Source organism: Apostichopus japonicus, chromosome 2 (genome assembly GCF_037975245.1).
Source record: "Apostichopus japonicus isolate 1M-3 chromosome 2, ASM3797524v1, whole genome shotgun sequence".
Lineage (NCBI taxonomy): Eukaryota > Metazoa > Echinodermata > Holothuroidea > Aspidochirotida > Stichopodidae > Apostichopus > Apostichopus japonicus.
In genome coordinates this window covers 15,572,084-15,594,404 of record NC_092562.1, presented here as the reverse complement: position 1 = coordinate 15,594,404, position 22,321 = coordinate 15,572,084, and the positions used below count along the sequence as shown (strand labels likewise).

Sequence of the window (22,321 nt, the reverse complement as noted above, 5' to 3'; positions counted from 1 at the left end):
CTCAGCATGTCGTTGACTGACTAATGAACAGGCGCGGCGGATCCAGGGTGTGTATGTGTGTGTGTGTGGGGGGGGGGGGTACATCTCCCTTTTGCTCCAACACAACAAAATTGAAAATAGAAAATCACGTCTTAAGTTTTAATTTGTCTTCTTGATCCTCCACTGATGAACTGAATCATTATTGGATTATTTTAGTTAGGAATAGCAACGGAAAACTTGATCAAAATCAACTTAATATGTTGCAAAACGGAATAAAATAATCAGAGACTTAATTTTTGACAAGTACAATTGGAATGATGTCTTATAGTTATCATCAATTACAATCAGTAATATTCGGTTTATAAGAACCAACAAATGCTGCTTTAAACAAACAACCAACAGGTGTGTCGCTTTAAGAACATATTAATACATCAATATCCTATATCAAAATACGTCCTTGGACAAGTTCAATTTGTTACTACAAGTTCATAGGCCTACAGTTACAATTCAGTAGAAATACAGACCATCGTTACTATAAGTACTATCAGATCAAGTCAAGTGTTAAAAATGTATTGATTGCTCAATCAAGGGTGATAATATTAACGGCATTTAAATCTAATAAAGCAAAAAAACAACAACAATCTTTCACTGATTTTGGCCTGTAAGATATCACTGTGAGGGTTTATAGCGAAACATTGGTCGTTCGTACAACAGCTCAAATGGAATTACAATTTTTACCCCTGCTATTACGAAGATGTATGATATAGGTGAAGAAATTGTAGATCATTCGACTGATTGTGAGGCCCCTATAGGAATATATATATATATATATATATATATATATATATATATATATATATATATATATATATATATGCACACTAATTATAATTAGTTTATACTGGGTATAGCTATGCGGGCATTTCATTTTTTGACGTGTTACGTGTCAGTCATTATGGTATTATATATATATTTAAGTATTCGTTTAAGCATTTGTCATTATATTTGAAACAGTTGCATTGCTATGTTAAAAGTAGCAAGCATCAAAATGTCATTAAAGATATAAACAAAGTTGGGTTGCAATGCTTCAGTACGGAGAAAAGTAATTAGAGAAGTTATCAAATTAAGTTTGAACAGTTACTGTAAAGTTTCAAAATTAATACGGTGTAAATTGATCAGTTGGAGTAGATGCAACGCAGAACCACTAAACCCATAGAAATTTTGATCTACACTCCTTGTAAGACGAATATTTCCAAGCAGCCTCGCTTTCAAAAATAGCACCAGAGTCAAACTATAATCAATCTCCTTAAATCTTTTGCCCGTGGTGACATTAATTTCTCCATTTTCTTAATTGTTCAATGCAATTTTGTTATCATTATTGAGTGGTTTGTTCCCTTTACTCCCTTCCATGATTCCTAAGTATTGTGTATAACCATATAGCCTTAAGCTAAGCTTATTGAGGGGGGGGGGGGGGGTTCGATCTACAAATAAATGAAATGAGTAATACAAGTTCCTGAGACTCTTGGCTCGTTTCGCTCATTAGCCATTGCAAAGCAACCCAGAAAACAGACAACTAAACAATTATTATTATTCCCCTTTCGCATATATATATATATATATATATATATATATATATATATATATATATATATATATATATATATATATATATATATGCACCACCCCACGTCAAAATGTTTGCTGCAATGTTAATACAGTAGGGGAGGGGGGGGGGACGGTTCCATTCCGTTCCGGTGTCAGGGGTTGCTTCAAGGGAAGAAGGAGGTTTTGAAAAGAAACGAACGATAACGAAAATATAGGGTACGTTTAATGCGACCCTCAATCGAAATTAATTCCCATGGGTGAGGGCTTGAAAAAAAGAAGAGATTTATGTCGCGTGTATGGCGTATGCATCAACTTGCCTGTCGCCATCAAATCATTTGCCCATCAAATGTCTCTTTCCATTACGAGTCATATATTTCGCTGTTTACCACTACTATACAACGTTCACTTACAAAATAAATTCACATTTGATGAGTTGAGATGTAACCAAAGGCGTAGCCAGAGGAATAGGGTTGATGTATATATGAATAGTGACGTCAAGAAATAGCAATCACAACTTTTTAGCCAAAAATGAAGAAAAAAAATCGTGAATGAACAGATAGATTGTGTAAAGATGATGCTTACATAGTTTGCAAGTGCGTAAGCATATAGTACCACAGGAGAGGGCCGATGGAGGTAGGATGGGGTGGGTGTTGGTGGGGAAGGGGATTTGTTTCCTTCACCCTTCGCTACCATGGACATATACAAATATATAGACTCTTTAATCAGGCCGTGTCTCCATCCTTGTGTTATATCTTACCAAATATCGGAGGATCCATTGCCAATGTGACCATCTCCATTTCCCTGCCAGCCTCATCAGTAACGTAATGTACTACTCCTTTCTGGAAAAAAATATATATCATAACATTAAACATGAACAGTATGTATAACTGTTATGTAAATTGTAGTCTCAATACCATAATGATATATATATATATATATATATATATATATATATATATATATATATATATATATATGCACACTAATTATATTTAGTTTATACTGGGTATAGCTATGCGGGCACTTCATTTTTTGACGTGTTACGTGTCAGTCATTATGGTATTATATATATATTTAAGTATTCGTTTAAGCATTTGTCATTATATTTGAAACAGTTGCATTGTTATGTTAAAAGTAGCAAGCATCAAAATGTCATTAAAGATATCATCAAAGTTGGGTTGCAATGCCTCAGTACGGAGAAAAGTAATTAGAGAAGTTATCAAATTAAGTTTGAACAGTTACTGTAAAGTTTCAAAATTAATACGGTGTAAATTGATCAGTTGGAGTTATCAGATGCAACGCAGAACCACTAAACCCATAGAAATTTTGATCTACACTCCTTGTAAGACGAATATTTCCAAGCAGCCTCGCTTTCAAAAATAGCACCAGAGTCAAACTATAATCAATCTCCTTAAATCGTTTGCCCGTGGTGACATTAATTTCTCCATTTTCTTAATTGTTCAATGCAATTTTGGTATCATTATTGAGTGGTTTGTTCTCTTTACTCCCTTCCATGATTCCTAAGTATAATGTATAACCATATAGCCTTAAGCTAAGCTTATTGGGGGGGGGGGGGTCGATCTACAAATAAATGAAATGAGTAATACAAGTTCCTGAGACTCTTGGCTCGTTTCGCTCATTAGCCATTGCAAAGCAACCCAGAAAACAGACAACTAAACAATTATCATAATTCCCCTTACGCTTATATATATATATCAGGATAGTGAGAGGCGGATTGGAAAATCGTATTACTTATTTGTTGGTCTGTGCGTTGAGTTGAAGAGTAGAAGTTGGAACTAAAGACTGATGTAAGAAGAAGAAGGGAAAACAATGAGATACTTCGCGAACTGGAAATTGGAAAAAAAGGGGAACAAGTCAAACCCCTTCCGGGCTACAGTAGCAATTTCCAACAATGAAGAGAAGAACTTAATTTGTCTAAAAACAAGGTCTATGAGCACATACGAGAGATGCGTACGGTATCAAAACATCGCAAATGTAACTCAATGGACCAAAATGCACTCAACTGAGGCGCGATTAAATGGTTTCATGGCTTTGATTGTCAGCTAAATTGCTGCAGAGAGCGATTTTTTTTGCATATTTTGAACGAGATCATCCTCATTTATATCGTCTGAGTTATCACCGTCGTCGTCTTCTTCGTCGTCATCGTCATCTCCCTTGACATCGGCATCGTCGTCATCATCATCGTCGTCATCATCATCGTCGTCATCATCATCATCATCGTCATCGTCATCGTCATCATCATCGTCGTCATCATCGTCGTCATCATCGTCGTCATCATCGTCGTCGTCATCATTGTCGTCGTCGTCGTCGTCATCATCATCATCATCACCATCATCATCATCATCATCATCATCATCATCATCATCATCATCATCATCATCATCATCATCATCATCATCATCATCATCATCATCATCATCATCATCATCATCATCATCATCATCATCATCATCATCATCATCATCATCATCATCATCATCATCATCATCATCATCATCATCATCATCATCATCACCACCATCACCATCATCATCTTGTTTGGTTCTAATCATTCCTTCTCTTTTATTGCAGATGTAGACCTGCCCAGTATGCATGTTTCCAGTGATAAGAATATTCTGAAATTGAAATCGTAGAGACTTTGCTAATTTTTGTCATTGCTCTTCTATTCCTTTCACAACTATACAGCCTATTCAAAACGCCGAATGTTGGTTTCCCCAAGAGAAGCATAGATCGGCAGGCGATGTTCGAGGGCAGTATAGTTCTTCTGTGACGTCACTCTCCGCGAGGTCAATGGGCGCGAAAGAACTCTTCAATGCTTTCAGAGACATCTTCTCTCGATATGGTTAACCTATAATTCTCTTTTGACCGAACAAACGACCTACTTTAACAACAAAATAACTATGCGGCCTCGCGGATAATTTTAAGCTGCTTTGAAATTCAGATGGCAGTAGTTTGCGATAAACAGGTTATTATGCAAATGTCTTCACACGACCTTTTCCTCTTATATTTGCTTTTTATTCACGTCAGCTTTAGATGGGATTTATCAAGCGAAATACGAGTTGGGTTGTCGAACTACGGAGCGGAGTTCACAGTCACGCTATGATGGAAACAACGCGACAGGCGTTCACCTTACATGAATGCGCATGCGCGCTGCGGCAATGAAGCCTGGTAGCTAAAAATACAATGCTATTGTTGTTAACCAACTAGAACTTATGTCACGTGATCTAAAAACATGGTTTCCGACACAGAGGGCAAAAATCTATTCACGCTAAAAATACCGAAAATTGAATTTATAAATAAAAGAAGAATTGAAAATTGAGGCCGGATAATTATAATCCAGTTCGAAAAAAAGAGTCAACAATTCTTTCACAAATTCAAAATTTTAATTTCTGAAAAAATTAAAACAAGAAAAGGAAAAAGACCGTTAAAAACAAAGCAAAACTGTTTGGAAAAAAACCCGCAATAATTCAAGCAAATCGGGTCGACAGGCATTTACTACAAATAATGTTTGAAAGAAGCTTTTACAACGTTTTCGTATCACGTCCCTTTCACAAGTATGGGGCATTTTTATAAGTTTATATATACGAATAGAAACGGGGTTCTTTCATTTTTTTTTTAACTTCTTTCCATTCATGAGATAAATCGATCGATTCATTTGCTTTTCGCCTACATATTGCTGACGCTAGGAAGAAAACCTACAATATTGTAACGTGACCCCATAGTCCCCAAACATTCTCAATGCCAGAGCCCTTTTCATTATCTATATCATTGTATGTTTGGAGATATTCCATATCGGTATACATTTTTTGCAGACATATTTTTTCTAGACTGTCTGATACAGTGAAAGAAACTTCGGTAAGCGTTTGATTTCGGTACAAAATGTCACTGGAGTCCGCTTAAGATGTACTACCTTCTACCTCAAGACGCCTGACGAAAAACAGTCCACCCATGCCAGATGACATTTGCTTTTAGTCCAAATGCAAGTCTGTTTCAGAAATGAATTTATCAAGGAGGGAAGTAAATCAAAAGGGGTTCGCCAAAGTTTTCATAAAACCAGAATCCCACCTCTGACACCATGCAAGATGAGTATGGGGGAATTTATTGTCTTCTCGGTTATGAAATTATAATTGTGACAATAGAGAATGCATTAATCTGTCATATATACTCCCTTTGGGAGCCTTCTTCTATAGGAGTTAGAAATAATACCCGTAGGACAGAATCCATTACGACAACTATTGATATGTGTATAGCATGAAGCTAATAGCTTTGAAAAGAATATTGACTATATAATTAGAGGCACTAATTCATAAAAGTGAATTCGTTCTCTGTCTTGTAAAATAAGCAAAATAACAATAATACTTATTGCAGATCATATAAAAAATAAGTAACATTAATAAATGTGTAATTGGAAAAGGGGAAACTTCTTTGAGAGGATTAATACAAATTTCTGATATCAAGCGAAAACTTGTTAAACTTCGGTTACAAATGGATGGTTGTTACAATAGTTAATTTATTCAGTTAAAATGCATTACTTCACTTAAACCATCTATATGTGTATTTAGCCCTGAGGAAAGAATCCATTCAAGGGAAACGCGCTGTAGTTGAACCTATAATGCCACCAGAAAGGATTTGATTCTATATAGAATGAAAGGTATATTCTCTATTTTGACAAAACGGAATTAATTTTCCTTTTCTTATTTGTCAATAAAGTTATACCATATCAACACTGCCATATATTATAACATATATACAATGCAATGGACTGTATATGACAAGGTGTTTGTGAATAACCGAGGTATTGTATTTGGATTAAATTTACCCAAAATGATTCTGCTATTCTTATAAAGAAAAAAAAATAGACGAGTTCAGTTTGGAAGTGACTGATAGATAAAGACTACCAATGAAAACAGCAGTTGCTGTTACTGTTGCCATGGTAATGTTAGATATATGAAGTTTCTATGATATGAAGTAGGGAAGTAAATAACACATCAACTGGACCGACAAATATCATCATAGTAAATTATTTCTTTTGTTTTTCATTTTCATTTTTGGGGGAGGGGAGGGGGGGGGCAGTAAAACAAATATCACAAGCAGTTCCCTGATGAACAAGATTGCAATAGTTATATTGAAGAGAGAAAAATACCCAATATTGCTCACTCATATAGGCCTAGTTAATTATAAAATAGCCACAGGGTGGGCAAACAATATTAGAGCTTCCAACACAGCAAATTATACTTATTTACTTCACTGCTATAATGAATATAGTTAAATTTAAATACTGTCGCAAGACTAAACTAAATTTCCTTAAAAAAAGTATATCGGCATTAAAGTGTTCACCTGTTAAACTCTTTAAGAATTGATTGAACATCAGTGAAAAGCGACTGTTCCAATTAGTTTAGCAGATGGAGCAAAAACCTAACGTTTCCTCTACTACCAAAAGAAAAAAAGAAAGGCAAAACCAATAAAAACATAAAATGGTTTTAAAGAGGTCTCAACTAACATCTTCACAGTGTATGCATTCCGAATTGGGTCACAGATGGTGTTGGGTTTAATTATTTCGTGTACATCTCAGGCTGATATTTACAATACTTAAAAAAAATACTTATAGAGTTCTTCGAATTTAAATGACGATGGTTATAAGTATTAACCAAATTTGGTCTATGTTTAAATAAACAAACTGATATACCATCCATAAACTATGCAGTATGTTTAACATGATATTATGTAGGACAATATCTTGTAATTTAAACTAGATACGTTAAGAAAAATAACCCGCATCAGAATATTATATTTTATAAGTAGACTATCACATGTCAACAACCATACTGATACCGCTTATATACTATTCAATCATTCGATACTTTGTTGACCCTAAATATGATAGCAGTCCCTCAGAATTCTTAAGCTCATCGTATCCTCTCACCACACTCACAATCACCCCCTCACCTCCCCGACACCCTACCCCCCTCCCCGGTCGTTCTCTATTGCTATATAAGTACTCAGTGAGTCAGTGTTGTAGTCCTGTGTAATTTGTATCTTTCTTTTGTTCACTGAAATTAAATCAAACTATTAGCCGGATTCTCTTTGTTAGGAGTACGAACCTTGTTAAATCATAGATTTCATTAATAATCAGCCGTTCATTCACACTTAGTAAAGATTCCTAAATCCTATTGGTCCATTCAGGTCAGCTGACCGTGGTTAATCCTGTGAGTAACGCAGCGATTGTTGTGTTAAGATATATCGGTACTATATGCGTAGGAGGCGGGGTGCGGCTGGGGGGGGGGGGGGTTAGGGCTGCAGCCCCCAAGCAACAATTTTTGTGAAAATTTGGGCAATATGCTGAGAATTTTACGTGCACCTACTGATGAAAAATACTTTGCAATGTGTTTTTCAATGGTTAAACTTATATTATTATTATTATCATTATTGTAACGACTCTCCCAATAATTATAACCAATATGGAAGGGTAATAACACTGCAAATGAGTGTATGTTACTGGCATGCGATGTAATAACCTATGCATGCCAATATGATGTGCACATTAACAATGTTGCTCCGCACGCGAAAAATTTGGTTATATTTTTTGGGCAAGTCGTTACAGCCCCCCCCCCCCCCCCTCCAATCAAATTGGGCCTATGATCGGTATGCATGTATTTCGGTATGTATGTTTGTCGGTATGTATGCGTATGTGTGTGAGTGTGCGTGTGTATGTATGTGTTGTGCATGTGTCTATGTATCTGTGTACGTATGTATGTAAGTCAGAATGAAGCAACGACTAAGCCATTAAATCGGGCTTCTTTTATCAAGTCGCAAGGATCTTATTGATTTAGTTTAACACGCGCTGATCAACCGGACTATTCATTTCCTCTCTGTGTCAAGCTCTTATGGTAAATAAGTTATCATAAGCTATAGGCGCATGACCGTGATAAATTCATTTCAGGCAAAGTCAATCAATTCATTTTGAAGAGTAAAAAATATTTCATATCAACTTTGAAATGGAAGAAACCTGTGTTTCCCCGAGACAAATTCACATGCATCTATATATATATATATATATATATATATATATATATATATATATATATAAATATAAATATATATATATATATAAATATATATATATATATATATATATATATATATATATATATCACACGTGTAAGTATAATCAGTAGAAGCAGAAAGTGCTCAATACCGTAGTAGAGCAATAATATCACATATAGACAAGATATACAATTTACACCATATTGCTACCCTGGGTTTCACGCACGCATAGAGCGACGATCTTCAGGCCAGTGGATGGTCAAAACAGACTACTTCTTTTTCAACCGTTTACGGTTCAATAGCTTGGGGTTCCCATGGAAGATAACATGGTTCAACCCACCTTACAGTAAAAATGTGAAATCTAACGTTGGTGCCCAGTTTCTCAAACTGGTCGACAAGCACTTCCCTCCCGGGGCAAAGCTGAGGAAAATATTCAACAGGAACACTTTAAAAGTGAGTTACAGTTGTATGAAAAATATGAATTCAATCATAAAATCCCATAATGCTAAAGTAATGAAAAAATTCAACCAAGAAACCCCCATAAGAACCTGCAACTGCAGAGATAGAGCCTCTTGCCCCCTACAGGGTGAGTGCCTTGTCAGTGCCGTGGTGTATAAGGCCACAGTTACTTCCGGTGACGATGGCACCACCAGGTCATATGTTGGGCTTACCGGGGGGGATTTCAAATCTAGATACAATAACCACACTAAGTCTTTCAGAAATAGTAAATACGAGAAGGAGTCTGAGTTATCTAAACACATATGGGGATTGAAGAGACAAAAGGTAGATTATTCGGTTAAATGGAGCATAATTAGGCAGTCCGACACTTACCAGCGAGAATCGGGCAACTGCAACCTTTGTATAGAAGAAAAACTGGAAATCCTACGCACAAGAGGTGACACAATCAATAGGAGATCCGAGCTTATCTCTTTGTGTCGCCATGGGAACCCCAAGCTATTGAACCGTAAACGGTTGAAAAAGAAGTAGTCTGTTTTGACCATCCACTGGCCTGAAGATCGTCGCTCTATGCGTGCGTGAAACCCAGGGTAGCAATATGGTGTAAATTGTATATCTTGTCTATATGTGATATATATATATATATATATATATATATATATATATATATATATATATATATATATATATATATATATATATATATGCTGTGTCTTATGAGGTTCATGACGACAGAAGACAACGAACTCAAAACTCCTGAAATTAATATCTCATAATACATTACTCACGGTCATTAAAACTAAGAAAACGTAAGAAAAAAAGAATGATAAAAACATGGATACAAAAATATGTGTTTTATGAATCAGCAGAAGAAATATATGCCCCCAAACGGATATATATATTTGACAGTATGTACAAAATATAGCAAGTGATATCAACTCACAACCCTGGAAAACAAATAGGTTGTTTCCCATCAGCAGCAGTTTCCTGTATTACCCAAACAGCCCGTGTTTCTTATATATTCTCGTAAATAATCGATTTAACATTATTTTGACCCGAGAGGAATATAGATATCTCTTCATTCGTAATAATTTATATGTATATTAAGCTATAAAATTTACTTATATTAAACCAGACTGTTTTACTTGATATTAATTAATTTTGTTTGTTGGTTTATACTCGGTAGGTTTGGAAAGCTGCTTTACTCAAGGACTTTACTTAAAGGACAGGTAAACCCAATCATCATGAAGATGTCCTCTTTAATAGAAAGGGTTAGGAAAAATCTTCCAAAAAGCTAAAAGCAAGTCGTTTTAAGTTTGTGAGATATAACGCGGTCGTTCAAGCCAGATCTAACACTTTAGACTTTAGTCTGAAAAAACCCCACATATAACCACTCGTGCCTGACTTATTGTTGTAATATCAATCTGTAGCAAAATGGATATTCCGGTATATGAAGCATATATATAGTGGTGATATTACAAATGATCTTGATGAAGGCTCATGAAGCTTATAAAGCATGCATGATTAAAAAAAAAAAAAAAACCTACAGTGCTCAATTGCTAAACACGTAATATATATATATATTTATATATATATATATATATATATATATATATATATATATATATATATATATTTATATATATATATATATATATATATATATATATATATATATATATAGAAATATATATATGTATATATGTATATGATGGAGTGACAGTTTTAAAATCACCTTGAAAGGAATTTGTAAGATCAAATTATTACAAATTTAACATAATCAAAGCAAAATCTGTTTCCCAAGAAGGCTTGCGTTGTTGACTCTGAAAATCCAGTTATTAAGACTCCCTGATATTACTTTAATTAGGCCTAATAATCAATTACTTTTTAAAAAAGAAAGAGGCATGTAGGGGTTTTCCTAAACTTACCAAATCCTCAAACGATAAAGGTTTAATAATCACTACATTTTCAAGTATGACCTCTTCTTTTGCTAATTACATTATATAGGATTTCATTATATTGTTACTTTTCTACTCCCCTCTCAGCCCCCAAACCACCACCAAAAATGAAAAAAATTCTTTAATAGCCTACCCCTCCTCCTCCTCTCCCTCTTGAAAAAAAAAAATCATTTACCCATACCAAACAACTTTGCGATTAATTCCAAATATCCACAATCACACATATAACCGTGTTACGAACACAAAGTATAGTAATTACAGATTCACGGTTGTGGAGACCATAGGCGTAGGAGACCAATTTGATTTTTTTTTTTGGGGGGGGGGCTATACGCCTTGCTCGAAAAATATAACCAATTTTTTTTCGCGAGAAGAGCGCGCGTTCAACATCTTAATGTGTACATCACATAAGCATGAATCGGTTATTACATCGCATGCCAATAACATACAATCATTTGCCGTGTTATTACCCTTCCATATTGGTTAGAATTATTGGAGAAGTCGTTACAATAATTATGATAATAATAATATCAGTTTAACCATTGAAAAACACATTTTAAATTATATTTCTTTCAGTAGGTGCCCGAAAAATTCTCAGCATATTACCCGAATTTTTTCCAAAATATTTGGTTGGGGGCTGCAGCCCCCAACCCCCCCCCCCCGCCTCCTACGCCTATGGTTGTAGGACATGAACAGTAGTTGCTGTACCAGCTGTGAGTACCAGCTGCCATAATGGCTGATGCGCCCTTGAACCTTCGCTGGTATTTTTAAAATGACATACTGTTTGTTTTGTTGACTTACTTTTTTGGGGCAGAGACTCACAATCGGTTTGGTTTATATCACATTTTCTGATAACGCAAAACAAACCTAGCTTGTCATTGCGAATTTTTATACATCCGGTCGTATATTTGTTTTAAACTTGCTTACTTTCTGGGGTAAGAATTATGTCAGGTGAGTCGAACGATTTTGGGTCGTGACAAAATATGTAACCTTCTTCTCATTGCCTTGTTTTTGTTATATCTACTGAATTTAATGAACCGTCGGAGGAAACTGTAAACTTTGCAAAAGAAGTTTTAATAAGGTATAGAGAAAGGTGAACTTACCCCAACAGGGTTGTACTGGAACAGCAAGCTTCCATGTGATTCATCGTCTGCGTTACAATTATTCGATTCGAATAATTCATCTTCAGCGAAAGAAAGATGAAATGAGAGTAACGAGATTGAAATCAAGAGAGATATACTTGGAGACATCTTCATCTTCCGAAGACAGTGTGGACTGGTTATGTCTATTGAATGAGAAAAATAATGCACCACATTGAAAGCCTTTTCACGAGGCTCTTTGATATCACTCTGTATAACGAGGTCGAATATAACAATACCAAATCAAAAGAGAGCAAAGTTTGTGTTTCAATATATAGTTCCGTTATCAATACGTTTAGTTCAGATCAGTTCACGTAGAAACATGACACGAAGCATGCGGGCTGAAATATAGTAATTATAAATCTCGCTGAGCATGTATGTATATATATATATATATATATATATATATATATATATATATATATATATATATATATATATATACTTTCGAAGACGATATGTAGGGCTACATCGAAGCTATGAGGAAAAAACGTGATTTTAGTCGAGTACGTTACGAGCCTAAATCAAACCAGCCATGCAGATATGCCAATATATAATCTCGTATTGTCAAGACTTTCCGGCGCGCTTATGTATACCGTGTCGTCGTGGTGATTGATTAATTACCCATTGTTTCTGGACGCATCAAACTCAGTAAATTACATACCGTACAGAGTTACGAATCAAAGCTTATCTTTTTTTCCCATCTCGTTTATTTCGATCTGTTTGTCTTTCTTTACATAATTTTCTGGATATATTTACAAAGCTGTTTTCACTGCACTATCAATATTAAAAAAAAAAATTAATAGGTGAATATGATAATCAATAAACACTGTATACATGAACTTTAACAAATCAAAGCATAACAATTTTGAATCTGCTGAGCATTAACGCAGTGGAATCATTCTGTGGTATTACCAAGCTATATTATTTGTATCGTTTTTTCTTTAAATTAATTTAAAACAATGACACCCGTAGATGAGTGTTACGAAAGATCCACAACAAAATAATCAAATTGTTTGTCTCATAGGACGGTATATGTTTGTTACATTTTAGGCAACGCGTTTTCTGTAAATGTGATTGGGAGATGAGGCGGGGGGGGGGGGCATATATATATATATATATATATATATATATATATATATATATATACATATATACATATATACATATATATATATATATATATATATATATATATATATATATATATATATATATATATATATATATATATGTATATATGTATATATGTATATATGTATATATGTATATATATATATATATATATATATATATATATATATATATATATATACATACTAATTCACATGCTGCCAAAATACAACAGATAACGAGGTAGTTGGAAATCATCCGTGCGGAATGATATGACATGGGTTGACCTTTCGTATAGACTAACGTACGAGTTCAAGTGCAATGAATGGCGATTTATATAGTTAATAAAGGGGTTTAATAACCTCCCTTACGGTGAACGAAACATATGCGACTAACATATCGACAATCGTTGATACATTACGTATACCTCTTTTTCATTTAAGTATTCTGTAAGATTTTGCTTTGGTAAACGGCAGCTAAGTAATGCATATTCATTATTTGTACTATCTATCCTCTACGGGGGGTATACCACGTTTTGTTAATCCTTACATCAAATCAATTTATGAACAAACGTAAAAGTCAACCAATCCCTACAAGCCTTTTGTCGACCAGCTTATAACAACGAATGTTAACATAAAACAAGAGCCCAAGGGCACTGTGGTTCCTTGCTTGGGGTATATGACAATACACATAATATTATCAAGCAAGATTGGGCTCAAATAGTCCACGTAATTGTGGTCCTACATGTTCCCATGAAGTAACCAACACTATAGCCAACACTTTTGTGATTACAAAATGCGATCGGATTTTTGATGAAAAGGCACTTTTGAGGTCTCAATATGGCGTCGAAAATGTAAGAAATATAAGAGACCTACAAGCGTGTCAACAGTTATGATAACATTGGTGATTTCAGATGACATGACCTTTAAGTTTCAAAATGTTCCACCACCCCATTCACAACTTGTCCCAAAATATCAACCATGTCACACCTTGGCATTGAGATTTAATTGCATTAAATGTCTAAAAATTAACTTTGAACTTGTATACATAACTTCACACACAAAGGTCACCGGGAGGTCAACCAATTGACCTTTTTTGATCAGTGAGACCTAAATAGAGCATGACTGTAAAAATACTAACATTTTTTCTTTGCCCATTTTCTCCCCCCAAAATACTACTTTTTTAACATTAGCTGACTTTTGGTGACGTTGGATCACATGACCGTTAATCTTGAAAATATTCCCCTATACCATTTGCAACTTGTCCAAAAAAATCAACCTTGTCACACCTTGGCACTGGGAGTTATTGCATTAAATGTGTGAAAATTAACTTTGACCTCATATAACTTCGCACACGAAGGTCACACAAGGGTCAACCCATTGACATTTATGATCAGAAGGTACCTTTGACATCTGAAAATAGCATCGAAACTGTAAAAATCCACAAAACATGAAAAGGTCACCAGAGGTCAAATTGAGGTCAAGGGTCACCCAGATGCGGGTCGACAATTGGATTACATTGAAGCAACTCCCAACCCTAACGGACAATTTGTTCTCAAGTTATCGCAAAAATACTAGTTTTTTATCATTAATTGACCTTTGGTGACCTTGTATCACATGACTGTTAATGTTGAAAATATTCCCCTATACCATTTGCAACTACTCCAAAAATATCAACCTTGTCACACCTTGCAACTGGGAGATATTGCATTAAATGTCTGAAAATTAACTTTGACCTCATATAACTTCGCACACGAAGGTCACACGGGGGTCAACCCATTGACATTTATGATCAGAAGGTACCTTTGACATCTGAAAATAGCATCGAAACTGTAAAAATCCACAAAACACGAAAAGGTCACCAGAGGTCAAATTGAGGTCAAGGGTCACCCAGATGCGGGTCGACAATTGGATTACATTGAAGCAACTCCCAACCCTAACGGACATTTTGTTCTCAAGTTATCGCAAAAATACTAGTTTTTTTATCATTAATTGACCTTTGGTGACCTCGGATCACATGACCGTTAAGTTTGAAAATATTCCCCTTTACCAGTTGCAACTTGTCTCAAAATATCAACTGTGTAACACCTTGGTACTGGGAGTTATTACACTAAATGTCTGAAAATTAACTTTGACCTCATATTACTTAACATACAAAGGTCACCTTGGGTCAACTTATTGACATTTTTGATTGATGAGACCTAAATAGAGCATCAAACTATACAAATTCAAACATTTTTTTCTTAGCCCATTTTCTACCCCCAAAATACTAGTTTTTTAACATTAATTGACCTTTGGTGACCTCGGATCACATGACAGTTAAGTTTGAAAATATTCCCCTATACCATTTGCAACTTGTCCAAAAATATCAACCATGTCACACCTTGGAACTGGGAGTTGTTGCATTAAATATCTGAAAATTAACTTTGATCTCGTATAACTTCGCACACGAAGGTCACACGGGTGTCAACCAATTGACATTTTTGATCGGAAGGTACCTTTGATATCCAAATCTAGCATCAAAACCAAACATTTTCTTTTTTGCTCGTTTCCTCCCAAAATAAGCACATTTTTTCTACTGTGACCTTTGACCTTTTGACCTTGGTTTCAGATGTAGTTTAATCTCCTGATTCCAAAAAACAATACGACAAGTCTGTACAACCATCCTAACTCTGACCGAAAAACTTTGACCCCATATAACTTCGCACATAAAGGTCACACAGGGTCAACCTATTGACATTTATGATCAGAAGGTACCTTTGACATCTGAAAATAGCATCAAAACTGTAAAAATCCCCCAAAACACGTAAAGGTCACCAGAGGTCAAATTGAGGTCAAGGGTCACCCAGATGCGGGTCGACAATTGGATAACATTGAAGCAACTCCCAACCCTAACGGACATTTCGTTCTCAAGTTATCGCAAAAATACTAGTTTTTTATCATTAATTGACCTTTGTTGACCTTCGATCACATTACCGTTATGTTTGGAAACGATCCCTTACCCCATTCACAACTACACCCAAAATATCAACCATGTCGGACCCTGTCAATGGGAGTTATTGCTGTTTTTAATAAATTGGTTTTTGGCATCTAACTGACCTTTGGTGACCTTTGCGGGCACCAAAAACAATAGGGATCTTCCTCTTACTATGGGCTATCCACCCAACAAATTTGATCATGATACATCATTTCCTTATTGAGATATCGTGTACACAAGCCAAGCGTCACATACACACACACACACACCCACACACGCACACACACACACACACGCCAAGTTGAACGCATAGGTTCCTTGCTTTGCAAAAAGCAAGGAACCAAAAAATTATACTTACTAATCCTTAATTACTTACTAATGATAATCCTCTCCGAAAAATTTGCGGCCGTTAAATTTGGCTATATGGCTATATCCCGACCTCAAACAAGGACTGATTTAGCGAGACCGATTACTTCCAAACCGGTTACCGTATTTTATTGATAATTTATATTTACCAAAACGGATCATTTGTTTCGATGAAATTAAATGAACTTTGTTTACATTCAAATGGCATCGCCAGTTTTCAACAATATGCAAACATGAAGAATTTCCTGCATTAACCGTTGCCATGGAGAATTTAGTCCCGTAGACTATCCCTCATGTTTCGTATTTCCAAGAGGAAATTAGAATTTATTTTTAATAATATCTCGAGGGAGTAAGCAGTCTCACAGTGACAAAAAAAAAATCTATAAAAGAATGATTTTGGTGAAGCTAATTTGCCATTTTTCTTCGGGGTGGATTCTATAATTTCTTGAAAATATTTTGTGACCGTTCGATTGTCGATCCTTGATGAATGTAGCGGTATATATGAATAAGAGAAGGAGAGGGGGGAATAACATCTTAAATTTGAGATATAGTTTCATTCCAATGAAATCACTAATTAAACTTAATTAAACTTAATAATCACTTGATATAGAAATTTTACATTGTCCTAATTTGATTGTCATTTTGTAATACCTTGAACATGGGCTATAGCAGAGGATTTAATTGATAAATCTAGGGGAGGGGAGGGGGAGGGTGAGTAGGGGAGGAGCTCAAACTTCGAGAGACATTAGGACATGAATTTCAGTATTTCAATATTTTTTCAACAAATATTTAAACAATTTAGGTTTTCGTCCTTCTTCATGAACAAAAACAAGAAACCTTTCAATAACCATTTTCTTTATAATATTGAAAATACTTCCTCTTTAGCAAAAATTTCAAATTTATGGAAAGAATTTCCCCTTCCCGCGACGGGGTTCCTCCCCCTCCCCCACCCCTAACTAGTATACATTTGGGGGAAATGGCAGCCAACGCCAACGGCATGATTTCTTTCGTTATACCTTACCTTGTGGTTAAGTCACCATATATTTGTTCTATTCCTGGAAGTACCTCTATATGACTATATGTTGGATTTTACTAAGAAAGATAGATTTGCGATGTTTTCATGTACAAATATGTTCCAGATTATTCTGTTCAAGGTATAATGTTAGTTATTGATTTAACCTTGAAAATCTGGGTCACATAATCACTTGCATGCAGTGATAATGCTTATGTATGCTTTAGCATAATAACATGTAGCGTCGGTCTGTTTGTTTTGTTTCCTATAACAATGTTCTACAGACATGATGATGTCACTAAATCTGTTTCATAAAATAATGCCTAACTTTCCCAAAGTTGTAATATTTCATTAATATTGTCTTCAGTCTGAATCTTGACCAGTGGAGCTAAAATTCCATCTATGGGAGTGAGTGACTTCATTCTTCTCAGAGTAAATTCTACCATAAAGTAGTAACTCTAAATAGATTGAAAGTACTCACTGTAGCTTTAGATCTAAAATTCACCTAAAATGACATTTTGATTAGAGTGACTTTCAGTCCTCTAAAGGGAAATCCTTATGAGCTCTCCAAGTGTTAAGATGGGTAATATACAGCGGTCTATAATGACCTCAATTGGCCAGCAATTCTAAAATCTTATACAATAATTATGCACATGCTATATAGTATATACATACAAACGTAAAACAGAAAGTCTCATTTTGTAGGGTATTTATGATAACAAAATTAGAAAATTACACTTCTTGCTTTTCTAGCAATTTTCTTGAGATAGGAAAACATTCGGCTAGATTGATATCACATTTATCATTATGAGTGCATAGAAGAAAACACAGTGTGGCGCTATGTTAAAATATTGTCTACATTTACACACATACCGTGACGTAATCATAGTTAGTTCAAGTTTATCTAATCCCAAGTTATTTCACTTTTCGAATACTCTTGTATGTGATGTGTATGTAATGGAGATAATGGCACCTCTTGGTTATAATGAGTATCATGTAGGACGTATAGAGTTTCTGGTCAGTGTCCCAATTTCAGAAAGTTTTCGAATTATTTATCATTTAAAGAGTAGGTTATTTCACGAGTGAATATCAGCAAAATACTATTTAAATCCTTAAGGACACGTTGCGCTTTATAGCTTAATCACTTGAATAAGATGGTTACACGTCTTACACCAACAAGGGAAGGGAGGAAAGGGGTATGAGAGGACATTTCATTTGGGGACGAGGGGGGGGGGGGCTATATTATTCGTGTACCGATGACAAATTATAAGTTACGCCTTTTTCGACAATATCTATTAATTGACCGACCTTTAGTTACTGCATATTAGACCAACGAAACTCCCGGGAGCCACAATCAAGTATACCGAACCCTTCCACTCCACCCCCCCCCCCCCCGGCCACAATCATCTGACCCCTGGTTACACTCATCTGAAGGAACATCCAAGATCAACGGCATCAGTTTTTGGAGAAAAATTTACGCATGCTCACGTTGTCACCGATATTCCCTACCATTCGACCAAAAGCTACGAGTAGGCTAAAATGATAGGAAATAGAACGTACAGGATAACACACATACCAAACATGACTGTTAGGTATATAGGGTCATTTGTGCATAAAGGTCCCTCGACACCTAGAATGTTCACACACAGAAAAAAAACCAGGGCTGCTTATAGGTCAAGAGGTTCAAACGAAGATGAAAGGTATAAATAAAACGAATACGGCTGACTTTGACGGTCTGGATGTATGCCAGGAAGGAACGAACAGTGCTTCTGCATTGAGCAGGATTATCCTCATTAAAGATGACAATAATAACAAAATAAATAAAAACCCTCTTCCTATACGTACATCCCTCTTATTTCATCGTGAAAATATCTCAGAAATATTTTATTGCACCATTAAATACATCTTTGGTAACTTAAACGGTTGCTTTAGCTACATGACTTCTCAGTGCATGGTTGAATGGATGAAAAGTTAAATTTAATCACCGGGTTCACATAAATCTTTCTAACGCTATACCGATTGTTGAAAGAAAGCTAAATAAAAATATATATAGTTAGGTCTCGTTTCATTTGGAAGATGTGATGATTTAAAAGTTATGTCAGTGCTGTAAGTGGCCTGACAATTTGTACAAATTGTGAGTTCACGAAGCCTTTTATGAAGTATACAAACATAATGACGGAATCACTATCGGAAACTATCGGAATCACTAAAGAGGGCTATTTTGTTCTATGGTGATATTAAGTCCTCTCATTCGTGATAACGTATGGTAATCTGTAAACCCATATAAATTGTTCTGACATTTTTGTACATCCTGAAATTCTGAGGTTAGAGGGGGGCAGCAATACTTTAAAGAGCGGCACCAACAATTAACCTGAGGGCAACAATACTCATATCCTATAACTTCTTAAACTTTTGTACACTTGTTGGTGACACAGTTGGGGGGGGGGCACAGTACTCTGTGATGGTAGCCCGGTAGCCCCCCCCCTCCACCCCCTCCCCACTGCCCGGTCTGGCTACTGGCCTATATTTACGTCATATACAAACACTACAATATGTGTTATTTAGAATGGATAGGTTTTCTTCTCCCGTCAAGTGACTAAACATTTTCACACAAATGACTTTACGGATGTAAATGCCAATAATGGCAACACATAGCCTATACTTTCAATTACATTCAACAAAACTTTCAAGTCATTTTTCGACATACCTGCATATATGCATTGACCTCCAACAAGAGTTTCGCCAACGCGAGGTTTCAGTGAATGAGTAAATGTTTAAAATTCGATTTCCTTAAATGAGATTGCTTCCCAGAAATTAGTTTTAATAGTTGGCAGCTTTAACATTCAATGGTGTCTCAGATATGGCCAAAAGATGATCATGAGATGTAAAAGATCCCAGACGTCATTAAAAAACAAATACGACAATAGTTCGACGGTGACGTCATTAAAAAAACATATACGCTAATAGTTCGACGGTGACCGTATTTCGGTATGTATATTTGTCTAGCATAAGTTTTCGTTTATATCTGCATAATTTGAAAGGTCCACATTTTCAGTGACAATATAGGCTTTTTATCAAGAAGTCAAACCTGGACAGAGGTTATAAAGCCTATATGATTCCGTTCGTAATATCTTCGCACATGCACACACCATCTAAATTGATAACGTGAAAGCTTCCATTCCGTAGTATAACTGAAGGAAATCCAATGACAAATAACAATCGTGCGTGAAAGTGTTCTGCTAATGGATACTCCACGATCTTTGTTACAAACTTCCCCCTTGAATAATTTTCGCTCAACGGTGACAGTTTGTGATTTCCGCGCTATAACTGCAACGTCTTATGCAATCAGTATAATATAAAAATAGCAGCAAAGTAATCTGAAAAGCGCTTTGGTGTCAACACATCCAAAACAGCTGTATTGATGCAGCACTGCAATTCAGAGAATTGTCTCTAATATCACTCATGCAACAGCGATCTAAAACCAGAACGTATAGATTGAGAGGGTTTCGTCAAACGTAGCGTTTTAGGCAAAAATTAATCCATTCCATTAGCGAAATAGCTTCCGTTTTGCTGATGACAGTCCTGAAATTCATCTGCTACCGTTTCGAGATCTTGAAGACGTCTCTATTCTCTGTTCCATTCTGCGATTTACTAGTTTTATTTCTCCTCATCAAGATTCACAGCCGCGTAAGATGGTACATAACCCAAAACAGTATACGTTATAGGAATACTATGGAAGGAAAACAATCAACACGGACGTAATGCTCGTCATTTTTTTCTATACGTTTAATCTCCCATTGTGCCACTGTTAATGCGAAAAGAATGGCATTGAAGCAGAACCAAGTTGAAGGCACTTGTTCAAATACTTAAGTACACCAGACCCTCAGGCATGGATATTAAAGGGAAATTCAGTAGGCGTTTGTTTTGCGTCACGAATCAACGCGTTGTAAGAAGGTACATATTCAGCATTGGTATATGGTTATACTTATACAGACATTATAGAAATCTCACAAGTCAAAGAATTAGCTATAGCAATCCTGGCGAAGTTCAATGTATATTGTCCACTAGTTTGCCTATGGTATCAATGTGTGTGTATATTACACCCTTGAGCAAACTATGTAGCTTGGGCATTATAATGCATACTCTCAGTAACATTGTATAGGACTAAACACACTCGATCAAAAGTGAGGATGACGAGGGTAAACTTCGTGTGCTTCTCATAATGTGTTATACATATGCAGCTGCTTTTATAGACTATGTTAATGCCGTGTATAGGCTATATATGACAATCATATTGTAATCACTTTTCAAAGGTAATTTTGATCTACAAAACCTTGGTTTAATCATCACAAAACTGTTACAGTCAAACAAGGAAACATCAATTTTGTATTTAAAGGCACTTTCATGAATTACCTCCCTTCTTTTACCGGGCATTATTCAGTTAACTTTAACGCATGCGCGAAGCTTCCTAGTTCGAACAGTTTGACTCCCGTGTAATTCTGGAGTAATCAACCTGATCGATCCATCGATGAAATTACGTAATTAAAGAAAGTAACCAAAGTGCAGTGCAAAATCAGAGATGTCGTCACTTCCGCTTGTTCTCTTAGATATGCCAACGCCCAGATGAACATGGTACGTCGCTCAAAATACAGTAT

At 35.6% G+C, this 22,321-nt stretch overlaps 1 protein-coding gene across 1 annotated transcript in view; it reads right to left on the bottom strand.

Annotated features, from left to right (window-relative positions):
• Window positions 1-12,842, bottom strand: part of LOC139979633 (transmembrane prolyl 4-hydroxylase-like) — a 35,587-nt gene extending 22,745 nt beyond the window's left edge. The window contains exons 1-3 of the mRNA XM_071990631.1: window positions 12,824-12,842; window positions 12,164-12,345; window positions 2,342-2,423 (exon numbers count right to left, since the gene is read on the bottom strand). Of these exons, the coding sequence (XP_071846732.1) occupies window positions 2,342-2,423; window positions 12,164-12,345; window positions 12,824-12,842 (283 nt within the window). The remainder of the gene's footprint in view (window positions 1-2,341; window positions 2,424-12,163; window positions 12,346-12,823) is intronic.
• Between the last annotated feature and the right edge of the window lie 9,479 nt (window positions 12,843-22,321).